Raw genomic sequence first — 27,955 nt, 5'->3', positions numbered from 1 at the left:
TTTTATTTTTGCATATCTCAAGTGTTGATATTTTGATCCAAGGTTTAAAATATTAATACACTCTGTTATATTAAAAGGTGATATGTATGGGTAGTTTGAACCTAGGGAGAGGATGAAAAATCTATACAAAGGTTTGTAAATATTTTCTTACTTTTTTTTTCCTTTCTTTACTTTTTTCCTTCAAACAAAATACGCCTTAAGCAAATATTTTTTAAAAACCTTAAAAATAGCATATCAGTGACGTATAGACACAATAATAGCCAATACATTACCAAAATTCGATCTTTGCTTTGATCATGCAATTTTTCCATATCGGCCCTTTGAATTATAAAAAAAAAAAAAAAATAACCATTAGAACCATTAATACAGTATCATACACGTAGTAAATAGGCTGAAATGTCTGAAAAGTGTTTTGAGATTGATTCCTTTTGAGATTTTCTTTTAGGAGGACCACACGTTGAATATATTCACATGAAAAGGATGTTTAAGTAATTGCCAGTGCATTTCCAATGACAGGAACGATCTTTTGGTAATCCTACCCCTTACATGACATATCATGTAGCAGGTAATCCTCCTAGAAGTACATACCCTAGATAGGGCATATTGGCTTGTACCCTTAACAGCTTTTGATTTATATCTTTTAATTATTTTTTTCAAATTGGTTCAGAGAGTTTAGAGAATTCAGTATAAGACCTGTTTACCCCCTGAAAATGAAATAAATACTGCAGTGGAATATTGAAGGGTCACCAATATGATATGTGTCGACCATACACCAATTTACGAAATTTCAATCCTTACCCTGTAGCCGTGCTGCACCTACTCTTGTTAAGTTTGTTTCTGTCTTGTTCTTGTTTATAGACCTAGTCTACTGAATTTCTTCTTTCAATTCTGAACTATCGATTGAATGGATTTGCCTTCGGGACACTTTTACCAAAAAAAATTGCCTTTGGGCATCTTTCAAAAAAGATGTCATACAACAACAGGTACAGTTACCTCTTTTTTCTTTCCCAAAAATTTTAAGAATATATAAGAATAATTGTTATGATATATATATTGAAGCATAATATAAGAATAATTGATCCTTTCAAAATATTACTAAAAATAAGAAAAGTGGGATAACAATACTCAATAATCAATATAAACGACAATGCTTTAACACCTATATTATTTCGTAATAATATAATATATCATTGTAGGCCTAGGCGTATAGATAAAATATTGAAAAGAAAGGGCAGAAATACACGTAGGTCCAATAATATACTTTTGAAAATCCATCCATGATGTTAGGCATGACTTTCAAAATAAATATCAAAAGTCATATTTATAAATATGATTTGGTTTCAAGGCATGGAATATTGCCTTTGATTTCCATTAAACAATTTTTTAAACCTCAAACTAGCCAATATGGATTTTGAAGGCGATGTAAAATAAATTATAAATTTTTTATAGCCATGGTATATTCACACCGAGTCTAGATCTCCTATTCACACCTATCCATGTGAGATTGCAGTCACACATGAAGAACATTTCATGCTCTTACATATTATTATGCATGACAGATGTTGGCAATGCACGAAAATAGTATTTGTGGGTAGGAGATCCCGATTCATTTACACCTTGATAACCGATTGCTGAGTTCTCCTAAATCGCCTACATTTATTCTCAGTCTCTTATATTAGAAGACAAGCTAACATGGCTGTTCATATAACAGTCCGGCCTGATGGCTATTCATTGTAACAGGATTCAAACTTGGTCGGCTCGCCCTGATTTCTTAGGAGTTAGAGACATTGTATCCATTCTAATTGCTGAGATGAATGATAAGCCAAGTTCCTCTCACTTTGCATGAATTAATAGAGAATCAATTGAAAATGAAATGCATAAATATATAAGAAAACGACTGATTAAATCATCTCGGCCTAATCAGCATGAAAACGTGGGTTTGAATTTGATTGGTCAGTAATTCGTGCACTCAAATGCTACCGTTTATTTCTAACTTAGTTCACCCTTCCCAAGAATAAGCTGTATCAGCATCGGTAATAATCTTTGTAATCATAGTAATAAAAATACAAAAAAAAAATGTCAGAAGGCAAAGAAAATGATATCTATCCTAACCCTGAACTGATTATTTATTGCGACAAAATTAATTAAAGACCCATAATCATTTTGGTTAATAGTCAGGTCTAGACTCCATAGACCTGATTATATTGAAAATTATATTTATTTATTTAAATAATAATTTAAATTTTAAAATTTGATAATATAACCTTAATAAAAATGGTAGAAAAACTAAAATTATTTATATGTTAATAAATTAAACAATTTTAATTAATATTGTATTATGAAATTTACTATTTCAAACATAAAATATGATGAAAATATAAGAGAATTGCAAAAAAAATCTTGTATATATTTAATAAAATAATTTGTTCTAGGTCTGAATCAGTTTAGAACAGAGAAGAACTAAAACCAATATAATTATTAATTATGAAACTAAAACCGTTATAATTAGTTCAGTTGGTTTGGGTCCATCAGATAGATTATAAATACAAGATTGTCCATGTTTGAAGAATAAATAACTAAGAGATCTTTATATAATAATTTATTTGTTAAATCAAAAGCTTCCCTTTAACTTGTTTTGTCTTCTTTTTGGTACTGATTAGTAAAATTTGAAGGTTATAAAATTTGGGTTAAAAGAACAAATGGTTAGAGGAGCTGCTCTTAGTTTATAGTAGATGAGATGAGTTCCACAATACTTGTATCGATACAGGAACTACCTACTCTTTGTATAAAAGTAAAGTAAGTAATGAGAATAGAAATCAAAATCAGATTGATTCAAACGCGGTTGGGATTAAAAAAAAAAAAAGAGGAGAATGGAATGTGAGATGTGGGGTTCACAGTTCACTCCACTAGCAGTCTATAAAAAGTATAAATGAGGATTTAAATACAAGCCGTGAATTTGCATGATATGTCACGTGATATTGGGTGAGTGTGACTAATGCGGTCGGTTCATACGAGGACAAAGTTGTGACATGGACCGGAAGATGAGATCCCCCAAACCAAATATGTAATTTAAAGGTCCCCCAATTCCAATATCCTATCCAGATTAAAGCCCGACCCTATCCTCCAATACACTTAATAGGACATGTGCTTAGTTCTTTGGATCTCATCCCAAAGAAAAGAAAAGAAAAGAAAAGCAGGCCACATTTATGGAGTTCAGATCCCCTACGGCATGGTCTGATCTAATCTGATCGTTGGGAGGGAAAAATCCTTAGGCTTCAAATCAATGAATGGCATCTTTCACATTTCTATACGTCCTTGTCATTCATAAACCTTGTCAAGCCAATGCGCAATGCCCTTCTGGTCCCCTTCCAAGCTTGTTTAATGGAAGATGACACTTCTTTCGACATGTGTCAAATATATATAATCACCGTTGTCTATGTGTGTATTTATATCGTTCAATGGTCTCTTATATTTTCTCAGTTTCATTTTTTTTTCGGAATTCAATTTATGTCAAAATTGTTGATTTTGAGGCTCTACTTGTTCCAATACATGAAGCGCAGAAAATTTGAGATCGGAAGTGCAACAATTCTCTTATGGGTTTAGAAGTATCCACCATCTACTTTGGACATTAAAATAAAACTTTGATTGAAAGTTTATTACTGGAATAACATCAATAATAATTGCTTTTCACAAATATGATGGTATGGACATAGACCCATGTTTATTACAAAGGGCGGAAAAAGGGAAAAAATAAAACGAACCCAGGTCTAGCAGTGTCGTAATGCCGATATTAACGGTTGTAACTGCTGTTTTGGAAAACCATATATACAAATCCATCCATGATGTTGGACACCTTATTGGAAAAGTTTGTATTGAATGCCCACCTAGACTTAAATCTTCAAATTTAGTATTAAATGATCAAATCTTCACTTTTAGTCTTTTAATTGTGATAGACCTGTTCACAGGCCACGCTCAGGCTGAGATTTTGCCAAATTTTGAATTGGCCCAACCCAAAACCCAAGTCTTGAGCAACATAAGATATTATTTGCAAGTTCTAAATAGGGCAGCCCAGTACATGAGGCTCCCACCAATATGGGGTCTGTGGAGAGATAGATGCATGCACCAGATTTGAACTCTGGTCACCCAGGTCACAATGGAGCAACCCAATCGTTGTGCCAACATTTGTGGGTTCTTCTTATTTGGTGTTTCAACACTTGAATGTCAGATTATTATTATTTCCATTTAGTAAAGTATTGCAAGCCAAAAGAACAGTTTTGCAAGTCAAATGGTCAATTAATTAGGATGAAATCGAGTAAACATTAAAAAATAACAATAATTAAGAAAAATGAGTAGGCTTGGAAAGGGTAAACATTACTGTAAAAGCGTGTTCTGTTAATGTTGGAGGAATTACATAAACGGTTTCTTTGTGCCTGTGATTAATGAAAATCAAAACAGCTAATTACAAATTTATTTAAATTATGTTGTTCGGACAAAACAGACGTAAGATCTTGTTTCTAGACCATTCCATAAGCAGTTTTCTAGCCAATTGTTGATCTCTATATTTGATCTCGAGCCTCTTTATTTGAGTGAGGCTGAGCGACCATCTGAACTAGTGGGTCATGAATTAAATATGAAAATTATTTGCATATCCCACATCAAGAGTGTTGAATTGAACTGAATCATAAATTGTAAATTTATTATATAAATTTATCACAACATAAAAAAAATAAATATACTAAGACCCCATTTGGTTGAATAGAATCAGAATCTCATTCCCATTCCTGCTGGAATGGCATTCCCCCATTTGAGGGAATAGCCATTCCAATTCTGATTCTGAAAGGTTTTGATTCCGGATCTGACTGCAAACCAAATGGACCCTAAAACTTTCAATAAATAGGAGTAGAATTATCCATTTTCAACTCTCACTTCTATGATTTATCTTGTAAGTAAATGCTAACATGCAGTGATTAGTTACTAAATCCACATATTTGATATTTTTTCTAAAGGATTAAAATAATTCAGATAAACCTATAATCAAGTTGCCTCTATTGAATGTCTTTGAATCACCACCACCACTATCATCATCATCATCATCATCTAAGCCTTCTCCCAACCATATGGGGCCAGTTATATAAATCCTGTTTCGCCATTCTGTTATGTTAATGCCATATCTTATGTTGTTTCTAGAGAACTCCCAATTATATGGGACCAGCTTTATTTTCAATCTTGAAGCTATACAAAAACTACCCAGCATGCTTTTAACTCCATGGCAAGCATCCAGGTTTAGCCTCCAGAAGAAGCAGACAGTCATCCGCAGACATCAGATGAGATACACCTGGGCCCCCTAATTTAATGCTGAACGGCCACTACTAAATGGACATTCAAATCGAATTTTATCGGATTGGACTCATTTTCTTTATCGGATTGGCCTCGAATTGGACCACTAAATAATGGCAACCAGGCCAACCACACAATCTTGGGGTTGTTAATTAATCATTTTTAAATGTTATGTTTTCCCCGTCTTCAGATGACGAGATAGTCCAGACTCCAGATGCAGTGGAGAAAAGAGGATGGAAATATACAACCTCCATGCGGCATACTAGAATGAAGCAAGGACGAATGTGGAAAGCAATGTATTGAACCAAATCTAATATGACTGATCATCCAAGGCCCAAGTTATCAATTATTATCCCCATTCCCGAAGTTAAGGAGAAAATTGGGGGAGCAGATGATGTTTCCCTAGGAGATATACGGGGTGCTGAAAGCATAATTCCTGCAATCTAAGGAATCGGTGCACTAATTATTCTAACCAGTGCTGTGCCAAAGATGAAGCCTCGTTATTTATCAAAAAAAAAAAAAATGAAGCCTCGTTTGACCCAAGAAAAGGTGGGAGGCCCGAGTTCTATTTTGAAAATGAAGCCTATCCTGAGCAGGTCGACTCGGTTGGGCAGAAGAATCAAATAGATGCAGCCAAATCTGTAGGACAGTAGGAGTGAAGCAGATTGTTTTGGTTGGGTCTATGGGTGGAACAGATCCCAATCATCCCTTTAACAGTATTAAGAATGGGAATATACTGATATGGAAGAGAAAGACTCGAGCAATATCTGGCTGATTCTGGAATACCGTACACAATAATCAGGACTGGAGATTTACAAGATACAGATGGGTGTTTTTGGGAGTTACTTGTTGGGAAGGATGATGAGCTTCGTCAGACTGAAACTATAACCATTGCCAGGGCAGACGTAGCTGAAGTCTGCTCTCAGACGTTGGAGTTTGAAGAATCCAAGTTCAAGGCATTTGATGTGGCCTCAAAGCCCGAGGGAACTGATACTCCAACAAAAGATTTCAAGGCTCACTTCTCTCAATTTTCTACTCGTTTCTGAGATATGGTGTCCTGATAATCAGTCTGGAGCTTACACCAGTCATTGGTAGCAACAGTGGAAAATTACTGTATTTGCAGGTTTCTAGCAAATCCGAGTTTCAAGAAGGTTTAATGCGTTTTGAGATCACTCATTATCCAAGGCCCCATTTTGTGTATCATCCAGCACCGTTTCTTATTAATGTCGATGGCTATATCATCCATTGAACCAACACCATGCCGAACCTGATGATTTGACAACTAAATTGGCACGGATTTACCTGGCGACGAAGAAATCAAACACATTTTCCTAGAACAGAGCCTAGGAATATAGGTAACGCTGGGGAGGGCAGCCCTGATAGTGGGCTCCTAATGGTGCGCCAGTACAGAGAGGAATCTGGACGTTATAATGCCTTGGTGGAGTTCAATACTACTTCCCAGTCCCGTCTCTCTCAGCCTATGCCTTCATATTTCGTATCACACCATCAGCTATGATACAGTGACAGCCTAGACATGCCTTGTGGGTAAAGCTGGTATAGGTTCTCTGCCAATACCTTCAAAAGTAATGTTGCATATCAATACCTTATTTTGTATCCAAAGTTCTTAGGACAATCCCTTTATGATGGTGATGTTGTACTAGAAGGGCATAAGAAAGACAGGACCTTCATCTCATGTGATCAAATCAAAATGTCATATAAAACAAATGCCTGAAAACCATCTACAGTTGAAGCTCCACTTAACTCAGTTTTAATCCCAACCATTTGGAGATGGCCACAAAAATCTAGTCCTGCCATTCTTCTCTATCAAGAGCCATGTTTTCTGTCGACAAGTCCTTGATCATATTTTACAACCTCAGACCATGTTTTCTTTTCTCTTTGCTTTGTTCTTTTAGAGCCTTCTACTTATACCAATTCACTCCTCACTGATGCAGTCATTGGTTACCCATACACATGATCAAAGCAAGTTGACTCTTCCTCATCTTGTCATTAATTGGAGCCACTCCTAACTCCTCTTTAATGCACTTACTTCTAATTCTGTCCTTTCTGGTCTTGCCACTCATCCATCCCAACTTCTCAGCTATGGTCTTTCCATGTTGATTCTTGATTGCCCAGCTCTCTGTCCAATATGGTAATGCTAGTCTTGTAATTAATTCATGGAACTTTCCTTTCAGTATCGTTGTTGTATTCTGGTCACACATCACTCTGTATGCACCACTCAACTTCAACCACCCTGCTCTTAACAATTGCAGCCATTAACCCTAATTTTGTTCTGACACAATAGGATTACACGTCTATCATTTCCTCTCATTTTTTAATTTGTGTGGTAGGTGGGTGGGAGGGTATCTAGAAGGCAAGCCAATCATCTCAAAAGACTAAATCATCAAAAATAATTGGGAGGTAAACAAATTTGTAAATAAGAATCTCTAGCCATAAAGTTACAAGTACAGATTGACCCCATCTACCTATGGAGTCAAAATGAGAAATTTGACACAGTTTACAAAAACATAGTGCACCATTACTGATAGACTGAAACAAAATGAGATTCAGACCATGGTAATCCATATGGTAAATTTGAATAACACCAGTGGCCTAAACATCTATAAGTTCATGGTCTGCACCATCTAATTACTAAAAAAAGATGGAAACAACCTGCATCCAAATGCATATGCCGGGTTAATTTCACCAGCTTTCAACCGTACCATGTGCCCATGTCTGACATCTGACTCATCCATGACTATCAACTCATATTACCTATAGTTTCACTGTAATTGCATCACTTAGTGACTCAAGTGGATGATCCATACCTGAAGCTTGAGCAACTGAGCACAACAAATCAAAATGCACTCATTAACACATCAAATAGAGTGGGTGCATTGTGACAAGGAGCAGAGCTTACTTTTTAACAATCAATAAAAATCCACCATAATCTGATACCATGAGGATCAAGGACTGACATTGTGTGGATCAATGACTATGACTGGGCATGAGAAGCAATTGACCTTTCTTTGGAAATGTATGCTCAATCATCCTTTGATTCATGTGAAATGGAACTTCATGCTGAATTTTTAAACCTGATGAACAGCACAGTAAATTCTTCATGGAAAGTTCTGACAAAGGAATCACATGGCAAACCTAATAAATATTGAAACCGGAGAATCTCTCAAGTCCCTAGGTTTTATGCAATTAGACTAATGGTGAAATTTGGATTATGGGTGGACGTGCCTTTTTTTGGGGCTCATTTGCTCTACTTAGAATTTTTTCTCTTTTTCTGGATACCACCTTTTTATTAATTTTTAGTCACATGTCCTGTTAAATCTATCATATGAAACCTTGCATCATATAAACAAATACTCCTATCTAAATTTTAACCATTAAGGATCAAAAAGAAGAAAGAGTAAAACATATCAACAAAGGATGACATGAAAAAAAATAAACTTCTCAGTTACTCCAAGAATGAAACTAAATTAGAAGAAATTTCAGTCATTTTAACACTGAATAAATCCCAAGAATCATAAAATCAATCTAGCTCCTTCTGAACCTTGATCCCCATTGTGTTAGCAGTTCCAATAATTGATTTGCAAATTGCTTCCAATGACATATACTGACAATAAGGGTCTGACTGTTTCACCTTAGCAATCTCATAAATGTGTTTCAGAGTTATTGTTGAAGCAATGGCATGGCCAGGACGGCTACTACCAGACTCAATTCCAGCTGCCTTTTTAAGGTACCAGGTCACTGAAGGAGACTTAACAGTAAACTCAAAAGTGTTGTCTTTGAAAGCTGTGATAGTGACGGCCATAGGAGTATCAGGCTTGTACTTCTGGGTTCGAGCATTGAAGTCCTTGCAGAAAGCCATTAAGTTGAGCCGGTACTGACCCAGAGCTGGGCCAACAGGAGGTGCTGGTCGGGCTGCGCCAGCTGGAACAGTGAGCCGGATAGTCGCTGCCACTGGACGGCGGGTCAATATTTCTTTTAGAGAAGACATAGATGAGGGGATTGCCGTCTGCAACAGAGGGTATTGGTTCAGAAAGTAAGCTCATAAATACGAAATACTGACAATTTCTTTTACTAGTCTTATATGAATTGACTGCCAATACCGCCACACGTTTCAAACATTAACCGAAATGTCCAAAACTACCAATACAACCAATCTATTTATTTGAACTACAGATGAATTGACTAAACATATTCAGGAGAAGGCCCCATGGTGCATGCTATTCATTGATGATGCTAGTATTAATTGATGAAATCAAAGAAGGATTAAATGGAAAATTAGATTCATGGACAAATTCCTTAGGAACAAGAGGTTTTGAAATAAGTAGGACTAATTCAAAATACATGCAATATAAATTTAATAATGATAGGAGTAGAAATCAGGATATACTTAGGACCTGTTTCATTACCTTGGTTTGATAATCCATAACAAGGGTGAGATTGAGGGTGTTGCCTACGAAATTAGGGCAGAATGGGCTAAATGGAGGGGTGCATCCAAAATTTTATGTGATAGGAGAATACCGATTACGATAAAAGGAAAATTTTATAAAATGGTTAAAAGGCCAGCATGCTGTATAGAACAAAGTCTTGGGAAATCAAGAAACAACATGTCTAAAAAAATAAGTCATAAGTGTCGTGGAAATGTAATGTTGAAATGTATGTGTGGGAAACTAGAAAGGATAGGGTTAGAACTTAGAAACAAACCTATTTAAAGGAACCCAGGAACAGCTCCAATAGGCAACAAAATGAGGGAAAGTAGACTAAGATGGTTTGGCACATGTAGAGAAGACCTTCTACAGAACTTGTAAGAAAAAAGTGATCTATTATATGTTTTAAGGGGCTAGAAGAACTAAGGTCAGGCCAAAAGGGACATGGGTTGAACTAGTGAGAAATGATTTAAGGACCAACAGTTGTAAAATGGATATGGTACAGAACAGGACAGAATGGTGGAATAGGATTCATGTAGCTGACACCATAACCCATAAAATGCAAGCTCGAAACTTCTTGCAAAATGGAAATGTTTTACTATTAATCATACCAATAAAAAAAGTTTTCATAAATCAAACTCTTGAATAAAAAATCTGAACTCCAAGCCCTATTTTGGAGTAGTTCAAATTAAGCTCGATTTTACAAATGCAGATATGCTTAGGTCACATTTGGGAGTGCTTTTCTCCTAAATGGACTTCTACAAAACCAACTTTTTGAAAAAGCGACCGTTTAAAAAGTGCTTTTTAAGTGTTTAGGAAGGTGCTTTTTCCACCTGCTTTTTGTGCAAAAAATCCCTTATGCAATATTGTCTGGCCATTAGAAAGCAGAAAAGGGCTTATCTGTACTACAATTTCCACTATGTCCTTGCCTTTGCAATTAAGATGGGTTTTCACTTAGCAATTTACAGAAATTATACTTACATAAGAAAATTACATGTATAATATGTTAAAACCACTAACAACACTTTGGCTTTGGAATTTGGAATGAACATCACCACAAGAGTATCAAGATTGGTCATAGTATTTAACAACAAAATTGTTAACTTTTCTCAGTCAACTTTTAATAAAACTTAGTTAACCTTTCTTAAAAAAAAAAAAGAAAATCATTTAGTTCAAATTCCAGCAAACTATACTAGGTTGATCTCAGTGTGGTTTTTAAGAGACAAGTGATGCATAGTTATTGCCTGTCTTCTATGTTGTTTATTTTTTATCCTTAATCTCATGTTCCCAATGACTTCCTATATTTTATCAATGAAAGGGCAGCGAGACCACAAATTTAGCTAAACAGAGCCACAAAAGGAAGCACAAACAACTCCTTTCACTGAGCTAGCACTGAGTCACTGACCCAACAGATCTAGGTCATTTTCTGAATGAACTGGAACCACACCCCTGGCACGGCTGGTGTGATTGAAGTCTTCTAAATGTGTACTTGTGTTTAACAGTATTCTTCTATACTTTAATGTGTCAATATCCACAAGCATTAGGTTTCACAAAGAATTTTTGGCTTTGTTGCAGATTAATTTTCCACATTACCCCTAGGCTTAAATATTGAAATGAATTATTACCCAAAAAATAGCAAAGAAATGCATTTAGCTTTGAAAAAAAAAAATCCTAAAGCAAGAAAATCAGGGCTGTTGATCATTCAAATCGAGGCTTTAAAAGGCAGAGGTGAGGTGGTTGAGTGTCAATGGGGCAAGGTATAGACCTCAAGCTCTATGTTTAATTTTTTAGTTTTTATACATATATAAATACAAATATACAATACACAAGGTATTTACAAAATATGTAAATGTGTATGTTTATATATATATAATTTCTTTTTATAGCCAATCTACATATTTTTTTACTGTATATATTCTTTTTAATATGAATATTATGCTTTTGAATCTTTATTTTATATTTTGTTTCATATTTATAAGTTTTTCTATCTAAATTAGATAATCTATACATACTAAAACTTCTGTGATATTTTATGCATTAAGAATACAATCAATTTGTTCCATATCAATTTTTTATATGTACTTTCAAATATATCGTTTTAAGCAGACCCCTAATCTCTTTCTCTCTTTTCTCCTAAAAGGAAGCACATAAGTCCTTCAAAATCCCAACTTATAAGTTATAATAACTAAATTGTGTGAAACATGAAAAGCCAGCCTTTCTCTTCCAAATCTGAATGAGGGGAGAAAGTCCAAAACAGTAGCAACATTGAGACACATGAATCCATCTAGCCCCTATTCCCAACCTTCTTTTACAAAGTACAAGAGCAATTCTTATAGGTCTTCGCTTTCTCGTCATAGGGACCTTCTCCCTCCCTCCCTCTCTTCTTCACCATATGATCTTTGATGATCATATTTAACAGTTTCTAAGTTAAGAATTATAGACCAGTTTCTCAATTATCATCAGTGCATGCAAACGAGAAAGGAATTAATTTTAAGTAGAGTCATTCATCAAATCAAATTAAAAAAAAAAGAATCTAATAAATAATAACACTAATAATGGCAATGGTAAATCAAATCTGCAATGTCCACCATCACCCGTTATCCACCACCATTGTACTAATCACAAAACAAGGATAAAAATAAGAACATAACCAAATAAATGAATAAATAATTCCACCCAAGGAGGGGGAGAGAGAGAGAAAGGGAACAATGAAAGAGATCTAATAGCAGGAGAGCAGTGGTGAACAATCTGCCCATGATATGGGCAGATGCACCTACTGTAACTCGATTCAACAGTTGTAAAGTGATTTTCTTTTTGGGTAATCAACCATAACAAAGAGCAATTTTGAGGAAAAAAATCCTGTTTCAAATTAAAGAAGAAGAAGAAGACGTAAAGCACTCACTTGTTCTTCGGCTGTAACCAGTCACCAGCAGGTGGCAGTTATCTCCTTTGGTTAGGATTTAGATTCCACGGGCAGCGGAAGTTCCAGACCACTTCTAGCTTTCAGAGTTGAGAAGAGATTAACTCCATTTGGATAACTCTTGCCTTTGAGCTTTGGGCTATGGAATAAATAAATAAAAAAGAATAAAAAAGCTTTCATGTTGTATTGGCTACAAACTTGTTACATATCAGACCTGATTGGGTTAGTCGGTAGTTGTGCTCTAAAGGAAGATGAGGGAGTTGGGGTTCAGCCTCATTTGAACTCGGATCTGAATGTTTGGGATAATCATCAAACACAACTTGAAATAATTTAGGGCAAAATCACAGAGATTAACAAGTGATTTTGGATTCAGCCTCATTCCAAGCTGTGTTTGGGTTCAGCTTCATTCAAATCATTACAATGCTAAAGATTGGCAGGTTGGATTTATGGCAAAATCACAGAGATTCAAGAGAGTCACACCAAATAAATGATTTAGGGCAAAATGAAATTCAAAAAACCAATATTTAACCAACCTGGACGCAGTTCCGACTCAAAGTCGAGAAACCCCAACCTGAAACAGAAGAAAACATATATTAAGGTTGATCCGCAGAACAAAACGATAAAGAAAAAACGAAAATGTTGATCGATCGAGGATGGGTAAACGAACAAAAAAGGGGGATCATATATTACCTGGTTAACTAGAGAGCAGTAGATGTCCGCCGCTAGTACAGTGAGCAGATGAAGGAGAATAACAGAATGAAACAGTGAAAAAAACGAAAATAAAAAACTGTTGGATCGATCGCTCAGTAAGGCTGCGTTTGGAAGGAGTGTAAATGCAAATTTGCAGTGTATAAAATTGCATTTCACCGGTTCAGAAAAATGTAAAACAGTTTGTTTTTGCATGCTTGATTTACGCTCTTCATGTTTGACACAAGATACAAAACAACGGTGTGTGCTTTTGCTACCATTTGGATACTTAACCGATGTAAAAAAATACTTTGTAGACTTGTGTCACCCGGTTTTGAAAATTAATTGACCGTTTGGTATCAACCAGCGTACTTGACTATTTACTCGCATGAAGCCCACAATCTCTCACCTGCCTTTCTCACATGAAGGCCACCAACCGGTGTTCATTGATTGATCAGAGGATACCATTGATTGATCAGCCACAATCTCTCATCTGTCCTACATGCAGATGAGACATCTGCATCTTTTGCCACATATGCAGAGGCCAGCTATATAATAATAAATTTTAAGCTGGTCATTGGCCCAATGACCAGTTTATATCCCAATTTGTATGAATATCACTGAAATTTATTGAAATTGCACAGAAAATTCACTGAAATTTCACATAAAAATTCATTGAAATTTCACATAGAAAATGTACTGAAATTCCAAATAAAAATTAACTGAAATTCCACAAAAAAACTACAGAAATTCCACAAAAAATATTCACTAAAATTTCCACAGCCAACTGAAACCTGTTGTATTTTCCTTGCCACACAGCCAACTGAATTTTATTCCAACTGCTAGTTAAGTTCACATCAGAGCTAGTTAAGTTCACATTTCTGAATCTTATATTTTGTAAATGGTATATACACAACAATAACCCTATAAAATAATACAAAATAAGAAAACAAACATTCTTATTAGACAACTTCCTAATATCCTTACAGACAAAAAGGATTTCATGATCAATATTAGACTTCTCCCCTGTTACGCTCTGAATTAGTGAAGGCTATTATTAGACTCAAAACAAACATTCTTCAAGTCTTGTGAAATTGCAAATCTCAGTGCTTCCAAGAAGGCTTTAGCTTCAGTAACTAGAGGGGAGGCTTTCATCCCAACCAGATGTTTACCTCCCTTTGTACTTATTGTACTTCCACGAACCAGTACTGTATTTCTTCAGCCACCCCACTACATTCCTTCTAATTTTTCTCTAAAGTCATTTTTCTAAACAAAAGGGTTCGTCATCTCAATTCAAATGTTGCAACATCTATATATTTATCTAGCACATTTTCCAAGTTAAACCAAACACCAGAAAAATTAGGAAAATGATTCAATTTCCCTTTGAATATTGTTTTCCAAGTTTATCATTCATTTTCTTTTGTTTTATGTGCAAAACAAACACAGACCAGATTCATAGTAAACATGAAGAATTCAGATGATTGAAAGGCAGGTAGGTTTAGTGAGATGGAAAAATCTCAGATGATAAGCTTGAAAGTGTAGGTTCATGTCTGAGAGTAGCCACTTCATACAAAAGTTGTCAGAGGTTAATAACATCATCCTCTCCCAAGACCATGGATAGCTGGGACCAGGGCTGGGTAATATAGCCTTGTTTAGCCACAAAAATCTTGTTTCCATATGTCAACTGAAACGAGTTATTAATTAAGACATTAGCACAAAAACTGTGGGAATTTATGATTGATAGGACCTGCTTACTGCAGATGTCTTTCCACCTTTGCAATCATGGAGACCAAGGTCTTTTTTTTAATGACTTTTGTTAGAATGGGCTATTCCAATTCCATCTGGAATGGCATTCCCCCATTTAAATGAATTGCTATTCTCTGTCCCTCCCTTGGGAATGAAATCCCATTCCTGCTGATTTCAACTCCCATTCCAATTCCTGTCTGAACCAACCTATTCCAACTGGAATGGCATTCCCCCCCTCCCTTGGGAATGAAATCCCATTCCTGCTGATTTCAATTCCCATTCCAATTCCTGTCTGAACCAACCTATTCCAACTGGAATGGCATTCCCCCATTTGAATGAATTGCTATTCTCTGCCCCTCCCTTGGGAATGAAATCCCATTCCTGCTGATTTCAATTCCCATTCGCATTCCTGTCTGAACCAAACAGACTATGAGAATGGATCATTCTGATGCAAATTTGGGAGGATTTTGATTCTAATTCTGATTGCGAACTAAACAGACTTTTAGTAGTTCATCTCAGAAACATATAGCCAATATTATGCAACAAAAATGGGTTCAATTATTCTACAAGCCATTGTTTTTTTGTAAGGTTCAAGGTGAAAGACTTCTCAATTATACAAACATTGTAGGGTGATTGTAATTGAAGGGAATATAGAATTCCTTCAATGGCCGTCTCAAACCAAACACAGCACATGAGAGATACCAAATCTTCAACCTTGCGAATTCTACTTCTTTTAGCATTGCTACATATTAGGCCCCATTTGGGAGAGCTTAAGCTTAGGATGAGCTGCTTCAAAATATATAGCATATAAGGATTAGTAGTTGAAAACAGTACTGCATGAGCACTTGCGTGATTTTGTCAATAAGAAAGGTATAGAAGGAATGACATTTGATAAAAGAAGGAAAAGGACACTTTCGTCTTATATGGAATGTTTTAAAGTAAAAACATAGAGTTGGTCCAAAGCTAAAAAAGAAAATTGAGATGAGAACAAGTAGCTGAACAACCTCCACTTTAGCCATCCATATGCCTTGAAGTTTGTGAAATCTAGGAATTTGCAGTGGAATATCTATCCAAATGGTTACTCTTTCTTTAACTTCATTGCTTTTCTATCAGTAATGATTAGATTTTATTTATTATAAAGGGGAACCCCTGTTATGTAGTCAAGACTAAAAGCATGGGAATAAAATAGCTAAATGAACTGAACAAACTTAGAAGGAGAAAGTATATAAAAGAATTCAAAGTACAAGAATGAGGTAAGGCATCTCCCCAATCTACTTCTTTCTAAAGAATCAGCTAAGGTACTAGACTATTAGTAGATCTTGTTTTCAATGTGTTTTCTGAATTTACAAAAATAACTTTTCACCTTACTTTCTATTAACAAAATTTCATCAGGTTGGGAAAGGGTATTATGGAAGCTCTACATGAATGACAATTTTAAAATTTACAAAGGCTTTCTAAATTTGAGAAGTTGGTCCAAGAGAATAAAATGATATTTTCAAGGTTCTCCTATGTGATGTTATCAGAGTGAATAAGAAAACAGAATAACTACAACATTGTAATAGAATGGCAGGAGGTATCTTTTCTGTTGCAGACTTTTTCAATCCACCAAAAATGGTGGCAGTGGATACCACCATTTGAAAACAGAATTCCTAATTCCAATAGCCAACCTTTTTTGTTGAATCTAAAACAGTTAGATCAGCTCTTAAACATCCAAATTTTCTAGCAGCAATGAAAGAAAAGTTACAGATTTTAAATGATTAATCTACTTAGACATGGTTCCTTGTACTTTCTGGCATGAATACTGTTGGTAGTGTATGTATGCCAAAATGAAATTGAAAGTATATGAGTCATTAGAGGACCTTAAAGCATGTATTTTTGCTAATTGGTTTAATCAAGTGCAAGATGTCGACTTCTAAAAAACTTTCAACCTTGCTTTATGCACAAATGATATAGCTAGTTCTGACAATTGCTTTCACTCTCAAATGGGAAATCTAACAATTTAGACATAAAAAAGATGCACATCTTCATAGATTTCTCAAGGAGCTAGTGTACATGTGGGAAAAAAAACATCAGGCTTTCAAGATGCAAAATATTGCATTATGTTTGCAAATGCCAAACATATATAAAAACTCCAAATCTTGGTTTCACAGATTTTCTACTCATTTGTTATATGTAAGCTAGTTAGACTTCTTTTGTAATTTACGTGATGTTGTTCATTTTATACTATCCCCTAAATGTACCATTCTTCTATAACTCTGTGTAAATGGCATTGTATTAACTATAAGTAACTCTACTTCCAAGAATTTTGCATAGTATTGGCATAGAGTTTGCAAAAAAAAAAAAAAAACTGCAGGACAAAATACACTGAGTTAGACTATCATTTTGTACAAGAAAAATGTGGGAGTTGGATATCTTGTTACTCATTGTGTCCCTCAAGGCAACTTAGTCACATCCATAGTGAAAGGGGAATTTTTCTTTTTTTTTTTTTTGCGGGGGGTGGGGGGTATTTCTGGGTTGGGTTGGGGGGGCAGCCCATTCCCTGCTCCATCTCAGGTGATATACAAGATCAATTCGATGCACGACAAGGTTAGACTACAATTCCTCTCCATATGACTCATCAACTTGAGGACGAATTGATGATATGAAGAAGATTTCAACCAGTGTGAACAGATGATGGGTCTAGGAGACATGAGCCAGTAATATGTCAATAGGGTATGCAATTAGTGTTTGAAAGAAATCAGGTACAGGAGAAATCTTGCAGCAGTATTTGAAAATGAAAATCAGGTACAGGAGAAATTTTACTTTCACTTTTACGTTAAAGGGGATCTAAAAACGATGATGGTCAGGAGCTTTGAACAAGAGAAAAACTAAATAAAAGAACAAAATAACACTACATCAATATCTGTTCAGTAAATCTGATGGAGAAAAGAAAAGGTTCGTTGTTCTCTCACCAGCTTAAACGCAGACTTCAACAGAGAAGAGGTTCGTTGTTCAGATCTCAACGCTAAACGCTGACGCTCGGACTTCTCAAGGCTGTTGGTGGATGTTTCGAACTCCTCAGATCTCAAATCTGAGAATAATAGTCGTTGCTCAGATCACAGAGTGCCGTGCCGGTGGAAGAGCGTAAACTCCTCTTCTATTTCCCTCGATGAAATAGGGCGTGATTTTTTAGTTCGAAAAAAGCATGTAGTTTTTCACCGCTAAATCGATGTAAATCATCGGGTGTTTGCAAATTTTCATCGATAAGACGATAATAGAGGTTTTTTTACACTGTTTTCAAACACATTCAATTCTGAACCGGAGTACAATAATGCACTGAACCGGAATTTATACTCCTTCCAAACGCAGCCTGATGAAATAACGAAAGAAGAAAATAAGAAATCAGAAGATACATTACCAGATTAACTGGCAAAGGAGAAAGTTCGGCCGCTGGTTGCAGAAGATAGTAGAGAAGAAACCCTCGATTGGCAAAACCCTGCGTTTTTACATTCGAAGGGCATAAATGGAATTTTAAAACATAAATGAGATAGTTTTGGAAGAAAAATATTCTAATAACATTAAAAGAAGGCTGGACATTTGGGATTATCCAAACACTTATTTTGGGTTTATTTCCCACACACAAACCCAAAATAATTATTTTAAGCATTTATTTTTAAATACTTCCAAACTTAGAGTAAGGGATGTTCGGTCTGTGCGTTCAATACGAAATTCTTACAAGCCTTAAACCCTAATCGTTTTCATCTATTTGGACATTTTAAACCCTCTTAAAGAAGTTATTTCCCTGAAAAAGAGATGCATAAATACCCTACACTGATTCTGCATCTGTATTTGCAATGGTCAAATTGACTTGGAGCTCTAGCCATCTAGCGCATGTTTGACTGTGCTTAAAAATTAGTGTTTATTCAAAATAAATGTTTATTTGGGTTATTAAACACTTGTTGGTATTTGGGAAATAAGTCCAAAATAAGTATTTATTTTAAAAGTAAGGGTTCAATTTTTAAGCCCAAATTTCTAGTTTTTTTAAGTGCTTATACAATAAGCACTTATTCAATTTTTTTCTTCCAAAATTATCCCTAGTTGAATTTTAAAGTACCACATAAATTATCCCTATTTGAATTTTATAAAAGTACTTTTACAAAAGCACTTTTATGAAAGTACTTTCATAAAAGCACTTTTGTGAAAGTAATTTTATAAAAGCACTTTATTTATAAAAGTGATTTTGTAAAAGTATTTTTATAAAAGTACTTTCATAAAAGTATAAAAATAATTTAATAAAAGTGCTTTCAAAGGGTATATTTTGAAAATTTGAAAGAAAATGAAGGACAAAATAGCCACAAATGCTTATTTAAGTGCTTATTAGAGAAAAAGACTACCAACGCCCAATATAAAAAGGGGTAAAATCTAAAAACCTCCCTTGAAGTTTCTGACAATTATAAAAACCTCTCCTATAATTTCACTTTAATATCTCCCCTTAATTTTTAAAGAATTCGACAAAAACCTCCCTTCCATCACTAACTCAGACGGAATTGCCCTTGCTTCCCCTTCCTCTTGTCACTAAACGAGGGAACCACAAGAAATCCTTCCCCCAATCTTCTTCGTCCCCATTGTCCCTCCTCTCTTCCATTAAGCCAGAGTAATTGAAAGGCACTGCTCATCTTCTTCACAGTGGCATCGAACAGAGTTTCAACAACTAGCAACTACGACCTCCTCAAATCTCTCTCTTTCTCTCTACTCTTCTCTTCCCTCACCTAATGATTAATCAGGGGCACTCTTATAATTTTAATGGTTTTTTGTCTGGATTAGTGATGGAAGGGAGGTTTTTGTAGAGTTCTTTAAGAGTTTAGGGGAGGATTTAATAAAGTGAAACTATAGGGGAGGTTTTTATGATTGTTAAAAACTTTTATGGGAGGTTTTTGTATTTTACCCTAAAATAAGTGCTTGAAAATGTTGGGTGCCAAATTCAAATAAGTGCTTATTTGAATAAGCACTTGTTTTTAATCACTTATTTTTAACTTAAACACTCCCAAACATGGCCTAATTCAAAAATGACATTGTCAAATTTTGAATTACCTACCACTTTTTTTTTGGGGGGGGGGGGTGTTAATAACAATTCATTAAAGGGCCTGAAACGACCAAGAAAACAACAATAGGAAATGAAAGAAAACAACACAGAGGGAAACAACATGAAAACAACCCGAACAAACAAACAAAGACAAAAAAAGAAAAAAAAAAACTAAGCATCATTCTGGGCTCATAATAAAAAATAGAGGACAAACATCTAGCAATTGCTAACTAGCATCTAAACCGATTAGTTAGCCCAAATTTTGTCGCAGCATGAGCTACAACATTTACTTCTCTAAGGCACTTACGGAATTTAAAAGTTTTGCCAACCGACAAAGCTTTAATGCCTTCCCAGAAGACTATCGACTAAAATAGAGCAAATTCAAAAATCACTGAATTCATATCATTCTCAATCACACACACACACAAAAAAAAAAAAAAAAAAAAAAAAAAAAACCTACTTTCCAAAAGGGCTTTTGCTTTCCGCCACAAGGGGAGAATATGCAATAAACTAACCAAAACCAAATCTCCAAACATATCCATCTGCATCTCAAACCACAAAACCAAAAGAAGTCCTCTGCATGTTGCAAAAACCTCCATTAGTGTTTATCTTTATCTATCCTTGATATGGAGGGGTCCAAAAAGACTAGGTCACCTTTTTAGCTTTTGAACAATTTCCCAATTTCTGAAGCCAGAATTGAGATTTCTTCACTATTGACCTACGAATAGCAAATAAAATAGTATAGAGATTTACTTCATTATTTTCAAAAACAAATGTATTATTATCTTTCCAAATTTCCCACAAAGCAATAGAAATGTTTGCCATTTGGGCCAAGTTATTTTTCTCAAGAGATGTAATGTTGTTTCTGAACCACTTCTCAAAGCCACTAAGGTTTCTTGTAAATTATGGGTTTACTCCCATGCCTAAACCAAGCCACACACATCTGGCCTTATCACACAACAACAAGGTGTGTAGAATCAATTCTGGTTATTTTTATATCTATCACAGAAGTTAGAGGAAACAATGTCTCTTGAAAAGGTTTTCTCTAGTTGGCACAACATTGAGCATACATTTCCAAAGAAAATTTTTTATTTTTGGCTTTATAGGCAAAACCCATATTTGTTTCCAAACATCTATGTCCATAGCAAATGAGGAGGGGATATGTTGATCCCCTTTCTGAATTTGAAGGGCTAGGAAATAGGATGATTTGGTAGAAAACTTGCTTGCTCCCCACCCAAATTAGTTTATTCACCCACGGTAAGTGAGAGAGGTCAATTTCCATAATTTTTTGAGCTACAGGTGGGAGGAACATATTCAAAATTTTCCTTCTATTCCAACATCTATTTTCATGGTCAATGAGATCCTCAAACATAAGATTTTGATCCCCTTCATTCGTGGGGTCCATTGGCCTAAAACTTTCTAGTTTGAGAATCCAAGGGTCCTCCCAAACTCTCACATTGTCCCCTTTGCTAACTTTTCACATAATACCCCTTTTAAGGATATTCCTTCCTTCCAAAACACTTCTCCAACCCCATGAGGGTTTACGTCTCACTTTTGTTTGTATCTTGTAGGAAATGGGTATTTGGGAAGTATTTTGCCTTTGGAATATTTGACCAAAGACTACTTACATCTTAACAGAGTCTCTAGGCTAATTTTGCTAGTAGAGCTAGATTGAAAGAGTGAGGGTCTCTGAAGCCAAGACCCCTATTTGATTTGTTTTTACAAATTTGGCTCCATTGAGTCCATTTTACTTTCTTTTGTCCTTCCTTATCTCCCGACCAAAATTTCCTTTGGGCTTTTGAGATAGAATTGCAAGCGTCTTTTGGAATTAGAAAGTTTGACATAAAATAGGTTGGGAGGGTTGTAAGGATCGACTTTAGAAGGACCTCCTTCCCAATTGAATTAAGGAAATATTCTTTCCAGCTTTTTGCCTTATTTTCCACTCTCTCAGTAAGATAAGCAAACACCTGGCTTTTCTTCTTGCCAATTAGTGGGTATGCTCCTAGATAAATTGAAGGTTTTTCCACTTTTTTAATGAAGACAACAAAAAATCATCTTTTTTAATATAGGATGCAAATTTGGACTAAAGAAGACTTCAAATTTATTGTAGTTCACCTTTGTCTTGAGGCCCTTTCATTGATGGAAATGACATACAGAAGAGTACTTACTTTTCTGAAATCCACTTTTAAGAACATGTAACTATCATTGCAAAAAATAAATGGGATATAATTGGAGCTTGTCTACATATTTTAATCTCAATCAACTCATTTGTGCCTACTTTTTTATTTAAGATGGAAGAGAAGATATCTGAGCAGATTAAAAATAGATAGGGAGAAAAAGGGTTCTCCTTGCCTTAGACTCTGATGGGGATAGATTTTCTTTGATGGGGAGCCATTCACAAGGATCTAGTAGGTCACTGAAGTGGCACATATCATTACCCATTGGATCCATTTTTCACTAAAACCCAACTTTTTCATAGTATTTTCCAAGAAAACCCATTCAACCCTATCATAGGCTTTACTCATGTCAAGCTTGATAGCCATGATGCCTCCCTTAGCTTTAGATGTTTTCATGTGGTGCAATACCTCATGAGCTATAAGAATGTTATTAGAGATAGCTCTGTTTGGAATGAAAGCACTTTGTTTTTGGAAATTAATCCGTTTAAGAGAGGTTTCAGTCCATTGGTCTGAATCTTTGCTATTATTTTATAATCTGTATTGCATAAGCTTATTGGCCTAAAATGAGAGACCTCTTCAGGGTTCTTTACTTTAGGAATAAGAGTTATGTAAGTATTGTTTAAGTCATTGTTTAGAACTCCTTCCTTAAAAAACTTTTGGATTTCTTGGATTACATCATCCTTAACCACTTCCCAATATTTTTGGAAAAATAAGTTTGGGAACCCATATGGATCCAAAGCTTTTTTAGATGCCATCTTAAATTATCTACCACCTTAGGTGTTTTAAAAATAGCATGAGTTTCACCCAAAACTGGAGAAAAGACGACATCCTTGACACCTACAACCCACAAGAAGCTTTATTGGGCGAGACAAAAGCACCATCAACATTCCATTTTAAAACACCCCAATCTGGTGGCATCTAAAAAGATTGAGGTCCTCCTGGACCCCTAAGTTAGGGGCCCTAACTTTGGAAGTTGGAACAGTTTTCCAACTAAAATGTCTCAAACCCGTTGACATCATTAAGCACCATATTAAGGATTAGTCATAGTTTTGGTGGGGTTCTTTTTGAGGAAAGAAGAAAAGTGAATTGGATTGGGTGGGATCATATCAGTAGAAACAACCTGAATGGGGGGTTGGGATTCAGAGATCCCTTGGATTTTAACGAGGCTCTCCTAGAAAAATTGGCTTGGAGAGTGGCAAAAAGAGAGGATAGGCTGTGGGTCAGTATCATTAAAGGAAAATATGTTAAAAATAAATCATTCTTAAATTATTTTCTTCCTTCCTCAGGTTAGTGGGGATGGTAGAGTATCCTTAAAGGGAGGGAGCTGCTCTTGGATAGGGTTTGTTGGGTTGTTGGCAATGGGAACAATATAAAGATTTGGAGGGACCCTTGTGCTATGGGTTTTCCAGGTTGTAGGATTCAAGAACCGAGAGATGGTGATGAGAATATTAGGATAGTTAGGGATTTGATCGACCAAGACACAAGGTCTTGGAAGGAAGGGTTGATAAGGAGTTAATTTCTTACCTTAGTGGTAGAAAAAATCCTAGCTATCAATCTTTCTCATTTTGAACGGGAGGATAAGTTGCTTTGGTTACTAGTCTTCACAACCAAATCTACTTATTTCTTAACAAGACAACAGTCTTCCTATTTTCCCCCCGGAAGAACTCAGTAGAAGAGAAGAACATGTGGGCCATGCTTTGAAGTCTACTTATTCCCCCCAAAACTAAATCCTTTGTTTGGAAGGCTACTCTGAATGCTCTACCAATTAGGAAAAATTTATTTAGATGACATATTATTGATTTTGAAATATGCCCGCTGTGCCAAGAAAAGTTTGAAACAACATTCCATTCTCAGTGCTCCTGTTCTTTTGCGAGCATGTGTTGGTTTGGAAGTGCTTTGAGTATGAGGTTCCCTTCCCATAGTGGAGAGTTGAATTTTGAAGACTAGTTGTTGCAGTGGTTCAAATTCTACTCTTCTCGAGAAGAAAAGGAAGAGATAATTGTTGTCTTATTCGGCCCTATTGCTATGGAATGTATGGATTAAGCATAATGATTATGTTTTTAATGATGTTAATCCAATCCCCTCCTTAATTATTAACAGGGTGCAGAGGTTGTGGCAAGATCTTCAGGTTTAGGAAGTTACTTCATCACCAACACAACTCCCCTCTAGAGGAGCTAGTAGTGGGGCATCTGAGTGAACACGCCGGAATCAAGATTAATGTTGATGTTGGCCTCCTAGGTCCATCTCATGCTAGGTTTGGTGTTATTGTTCGTGACAGTTATGGGGGATGTTTAGCGATTAAATATGGTTGGATTAAGGCCGATTCAGTAGTCTAACCGAGGCGTTGGCATGTTTTGAAGGCCTTCTATTAGCTAAATCTCTAGATTTTGATCATGTAACTTTGGAATTTGTGCCTCAGGTGTATTTCTTTTCATGTTCTAGACTGTCTTTGACTTTGCCTCATAAATCTCTGTCCTTTTGCTCACTCTGGAAGAAAGTCGTAGCTCATGTTTTGGCCAAAAAAGTCCTAACCTCCGAAGGTTTTTTGGTAGTTGATTTTCCAAGCTAGGTTTTGGCCCTCTTACAAGTGGACTCTCTTGATGCTGCTTAAGTTTTTGTTGAGTGTTGTTTTCTTTTGTTTCTATGGTTGTAGTTCTTTATTATGTTTTTGAGTTGTTTCGCCTTTAATGAAAATCTTTGTTTCTACCAAAAGAAAATAAAATACATTTGTATCCTTTTAGATTATCCTCAAAGTGACTTCAATGTTTTAAAAATCAATGCGAAAATAGAACCGCTTTTGCCTCATTTTCGATTAGTGATTCTATTGTCCAGGTTAAATGCTTTGACCTGTGATAGCATAAATAATAATTATTAAAAGAGATTCTGATAAATTGATATCAGTTCTCATCATGATTTCTATTTTTTGAGAAATCAGAAAAAAAGAATGGTGTTTGGGCAAAAGTGCCAAGTAGGACAATCTTGCCAGTTTCACAAAATGTCAATTTCTTGTGTTCCAAGATGCGTCATACCTTGTAAAACATTATTTTAACACAAAATTAGAATTTCGAAATCTTCATGTCATAGAACATACTGCGCCACCAAAGTATTTTTTTATATGTTTTGAAGGGCTACACATTGGGGGTAGCCAATCCCCCAACTAGGTGGGAATCAATTCCAAGTCTCTGCTTCGACCAATACGAGACCTTACCAACTAAATGGTTGGGACATTGCCAATGCCACCGAAGTATATAACATTGTCGTATGTTCCTAACAAGTTCAAACATACCATGGTGGGTCTCATAGCTTAGAATGCACCACACTTTTTAACATCACAATATAGATTACCAACCACACCTTTATTAGAAAAAATAGCGAGAGAAATAAGTATTTATTTTAGCTAAATAAATAACAAGTGTCCTATTAGGAGTATGCCTTACGAATAAGTGGTTTGATAAATAAAATTTTATTTTATAAGTAATTATTTTTAAGTACTTATTTGAATAAGTACTTAACGAGGGCATTTTCCTAAACCATTTATACTTATTTTAAGTACTTATTTAGGTTACAATGTTTGGTGAGCCACTTAACCAATACATACTTGTTTTTGAAAAAAAAAATGACAATTATAACCCTAACTTAACAAATATAACCATTTTAATGAAAATGACAATTATAGCCCTCATAAAACACATGGACCCACTGATGAGAATAAAAATTATCATATTTGTATCCCTTAATATGTAGTCGTTTATACTTATTTAGTGCCTAAATGGGCTCATTATTCTTATATTTCAATTTAGGACACGAAAGGAGGCATTAAGTGGAAAACAAGGTTAATCGGGTAATTCTGGACATTTTCGGCGCCATATGGTAATTTGGGTATAACTCTCCCATCCAGACTCCGATTGAGATGATTCAAGATGCGTTGAAAAGATAAAAAAAATTATACAACTTTAATGCTTTGAGTTTTGACAGATACGGACTGCATCGAGGTCAAAATTAGGCCCGAATTATCTATAACCGCACTGTTGACGTGCTGGAGCAATTCCTTAGCCTGCAAGTTTTCATCCGAGAATTCACCACTCTCCCACTTACATGAGAACAGGGTTTTATCTGAAGAGAAGGATATACAAAGAGGAGAAAAAGAGGAGAAAAGAGGAGATAGGGGTTCAAACCCCTGAAAGAAAATTGAAGAAGAAAGCTACCAAGGAGTGGAGGAGGTTGCTGAATGCGAACTGAAGGAGAATCACAGTCCTCTTTGGTTCTACAGTTTGGTAACCTAGATTCAATTAGTGTTCTTGAGGTTTCTCTGTTGAATCTTTCTTCTTTCTTCCTTTTTATGTAAGCCATGATCATCTTTAATCCTGTTTTGTGATTAAACTTATGCAGATCCGATTGAGTATGATTTTTTCTTGGGATTCTTGATTAGGGTTTTAATTTTTAGAACAATTTTGGCCGAATTGTTCTTGCATCTATGATTACTTGAACTGCTTGAGAAAGACTTAGGTAATTAGATCATCTAATCAAGAAATGGACCGAATGCACCTTAGGGATAAGTTGCATGGTTCGGTTGGCAATCATTCATACCTGGATTGATGACCTATGAATTTTGTGTTCTTAATGCATCTATGGTGATTCAATTTCTGATAGAGATATAGGAATTGTCATCGTAGATAGGGTGGGCTGCTCTCGATAAAGGCTGCTCATAAATTAGGGTTTTGCCAACCCAAGACTGACTTCACCTCAGTCGGATAACTTAAAGATTTGATTGTTGAATCGGTTCTGTCAATTCTTGTATGCAATGACTTCTCTTATCACGAAGAGTGGCTTGATCCGAAATTAATTAGGGTAGCTTGCTTGTTCTTAATTACATCATGAGTGGTTAGGTTTCTATTGTTAGGGATTAATACTTGATCATGCATTAATTTTCAATCATTAGTAAAATCGATGAGGTTTTTGCTATATTGTGTTATTTGTGCTGATTACTTATCATTGATTGATCACCAATGATTCATTCTTTAATCAAGATTATGCACCGAGAGATGATAATCGAGGTGGAACTAATAACACTTGTTTGGCCAATAATTAGGTAGAGATATCATTTGTTGGTAGGATTTCCTCATAGGTGTATTAACAACTTGTGTTTATGCAAAGAGGATTTCAATTGAGAGAATGAGAATTCCTTAATTGTAATTCCATTTAATTAAACATAGGTTTAGCTAATCGACTCTTCAGAAAGATCGACTTGTGCTTTTAGGAAACACCTTGGAATATAACAGCCCTTGTGATGAAGGAAGATTTGGCCTGACCTCACAGTTATGCGACACGTGGCAAAAACAACAGCTCGGCAAAAAAGCAAGCCTAAGGCGTGAACACCAAGGGGAGACACCAGTGGACCGAACTCCCTATTGGAGGCCCAAACTCACCCTTGGCCTAAAACCAGAAAGTAATCCGAACTGGCCTACCTTCAGTTCGGGATATACCTCACCGAACAGGCCAACCTTGTAACAGTTCAGGATATACCTCGCCGAACTGGCCAACCTTGTAACAGTTCAGGATATACCTCGCCGAACTGTCCTGCCTT

At 35.6% G+C, this 27,955-nt stretch overlaps 1 protein-coding gene and 1 pseudogene across 8 annotated transcripts; one reads left to right on the top strand and one right to left on the bottom strand.

Moving 5' to 3' along the window:
• Positions 1-1,873: 1,873 nt before the first annotated feature.
• Positions 1,874-6,498, top strand: LOC148862336 (uncharacterized protein At2g37660, chloroplastic pseudogene; annotated as a pseudogene).
• A 1,250-nt stretch (positions 6,499-7,748) lies between these two features.
• MRPL11 (mitochondrial ribosomal protein L11) lies at positions 7,749-18,756 on the bottom strand. Of its 8 annotated transcripts, XR_016109510.1 has the most exons (6): positions 18,530-18,669; positions 18,084-18,202; positions 13,390-13,421; positions 13,233-13,270; positions 12,682-12,838; positions 8,699-9,361 (listed from the first exon to the last, which is right to left on the bottom strand). XR_016109510.1 is itself a non-coding variant. In XM_088976058.1 (2 exons), the coding sequence occupies exon 2, from the start codon at positions 9,341-9,343 to the stop codon at positions 8,876-8,878; it is 468 nt and encodes a 155-aa protein (XP_088832184.1). In that variant the 5' UTR covers positions 9,344-9,361; positions 12,682-12,823; the 3' UTR covers positions 8,699-8,875. The 8 variants fall into 8 exon arrangements, 1 of the variants encoding a protein (XP_088832184.1); XR_016109511.1 differs by lacking the exons at positions 8,699-9,361; positions 13,390-13,421; positions 18,530-18,669 and adding exons at positions 7,749-8,177; positions 8,255-8,429 and having other exon boundaries at positions 18,084-18,272; XR_016109506.1 differs by lacking the exon at positions 13,390-13,421 and having other exon boundaries at positions 18,530-18,756.
• Between the last annotated feature and the right edge of the window lie 9,199 nt (positions 18,757-27,955).

Source organism: Nelumbo lutea, chromosome 3 (genome assembly GCF_056320005.1).
Source record: "Nelumbo lutea isolate HS-2025 chromosome 3, American lotus-T2T, whole genome shotgun sequence".
NCBI classification, from domain to species: domain Eukaryota; kingdom Viridiplantae; phylum Streptophyta; class Magnoliopsida; order Proteales; family Nelumbonaceae; genus Nelumbo; species Nelumbo lutea.
This window is presented reverse-complemented; position numbering and strand designations above follow the sequence as displayed.

Bases quoted from the DNA above. Each gene is read 5' to 3' on its own strand.
- MRPL11 (XM_088976058.1), bottom strand. From the start codon at position 9,343: ATGTCTTCTCTAAAAGAAATATTGACCCGCCGTCCAGTGGCAGCGACT.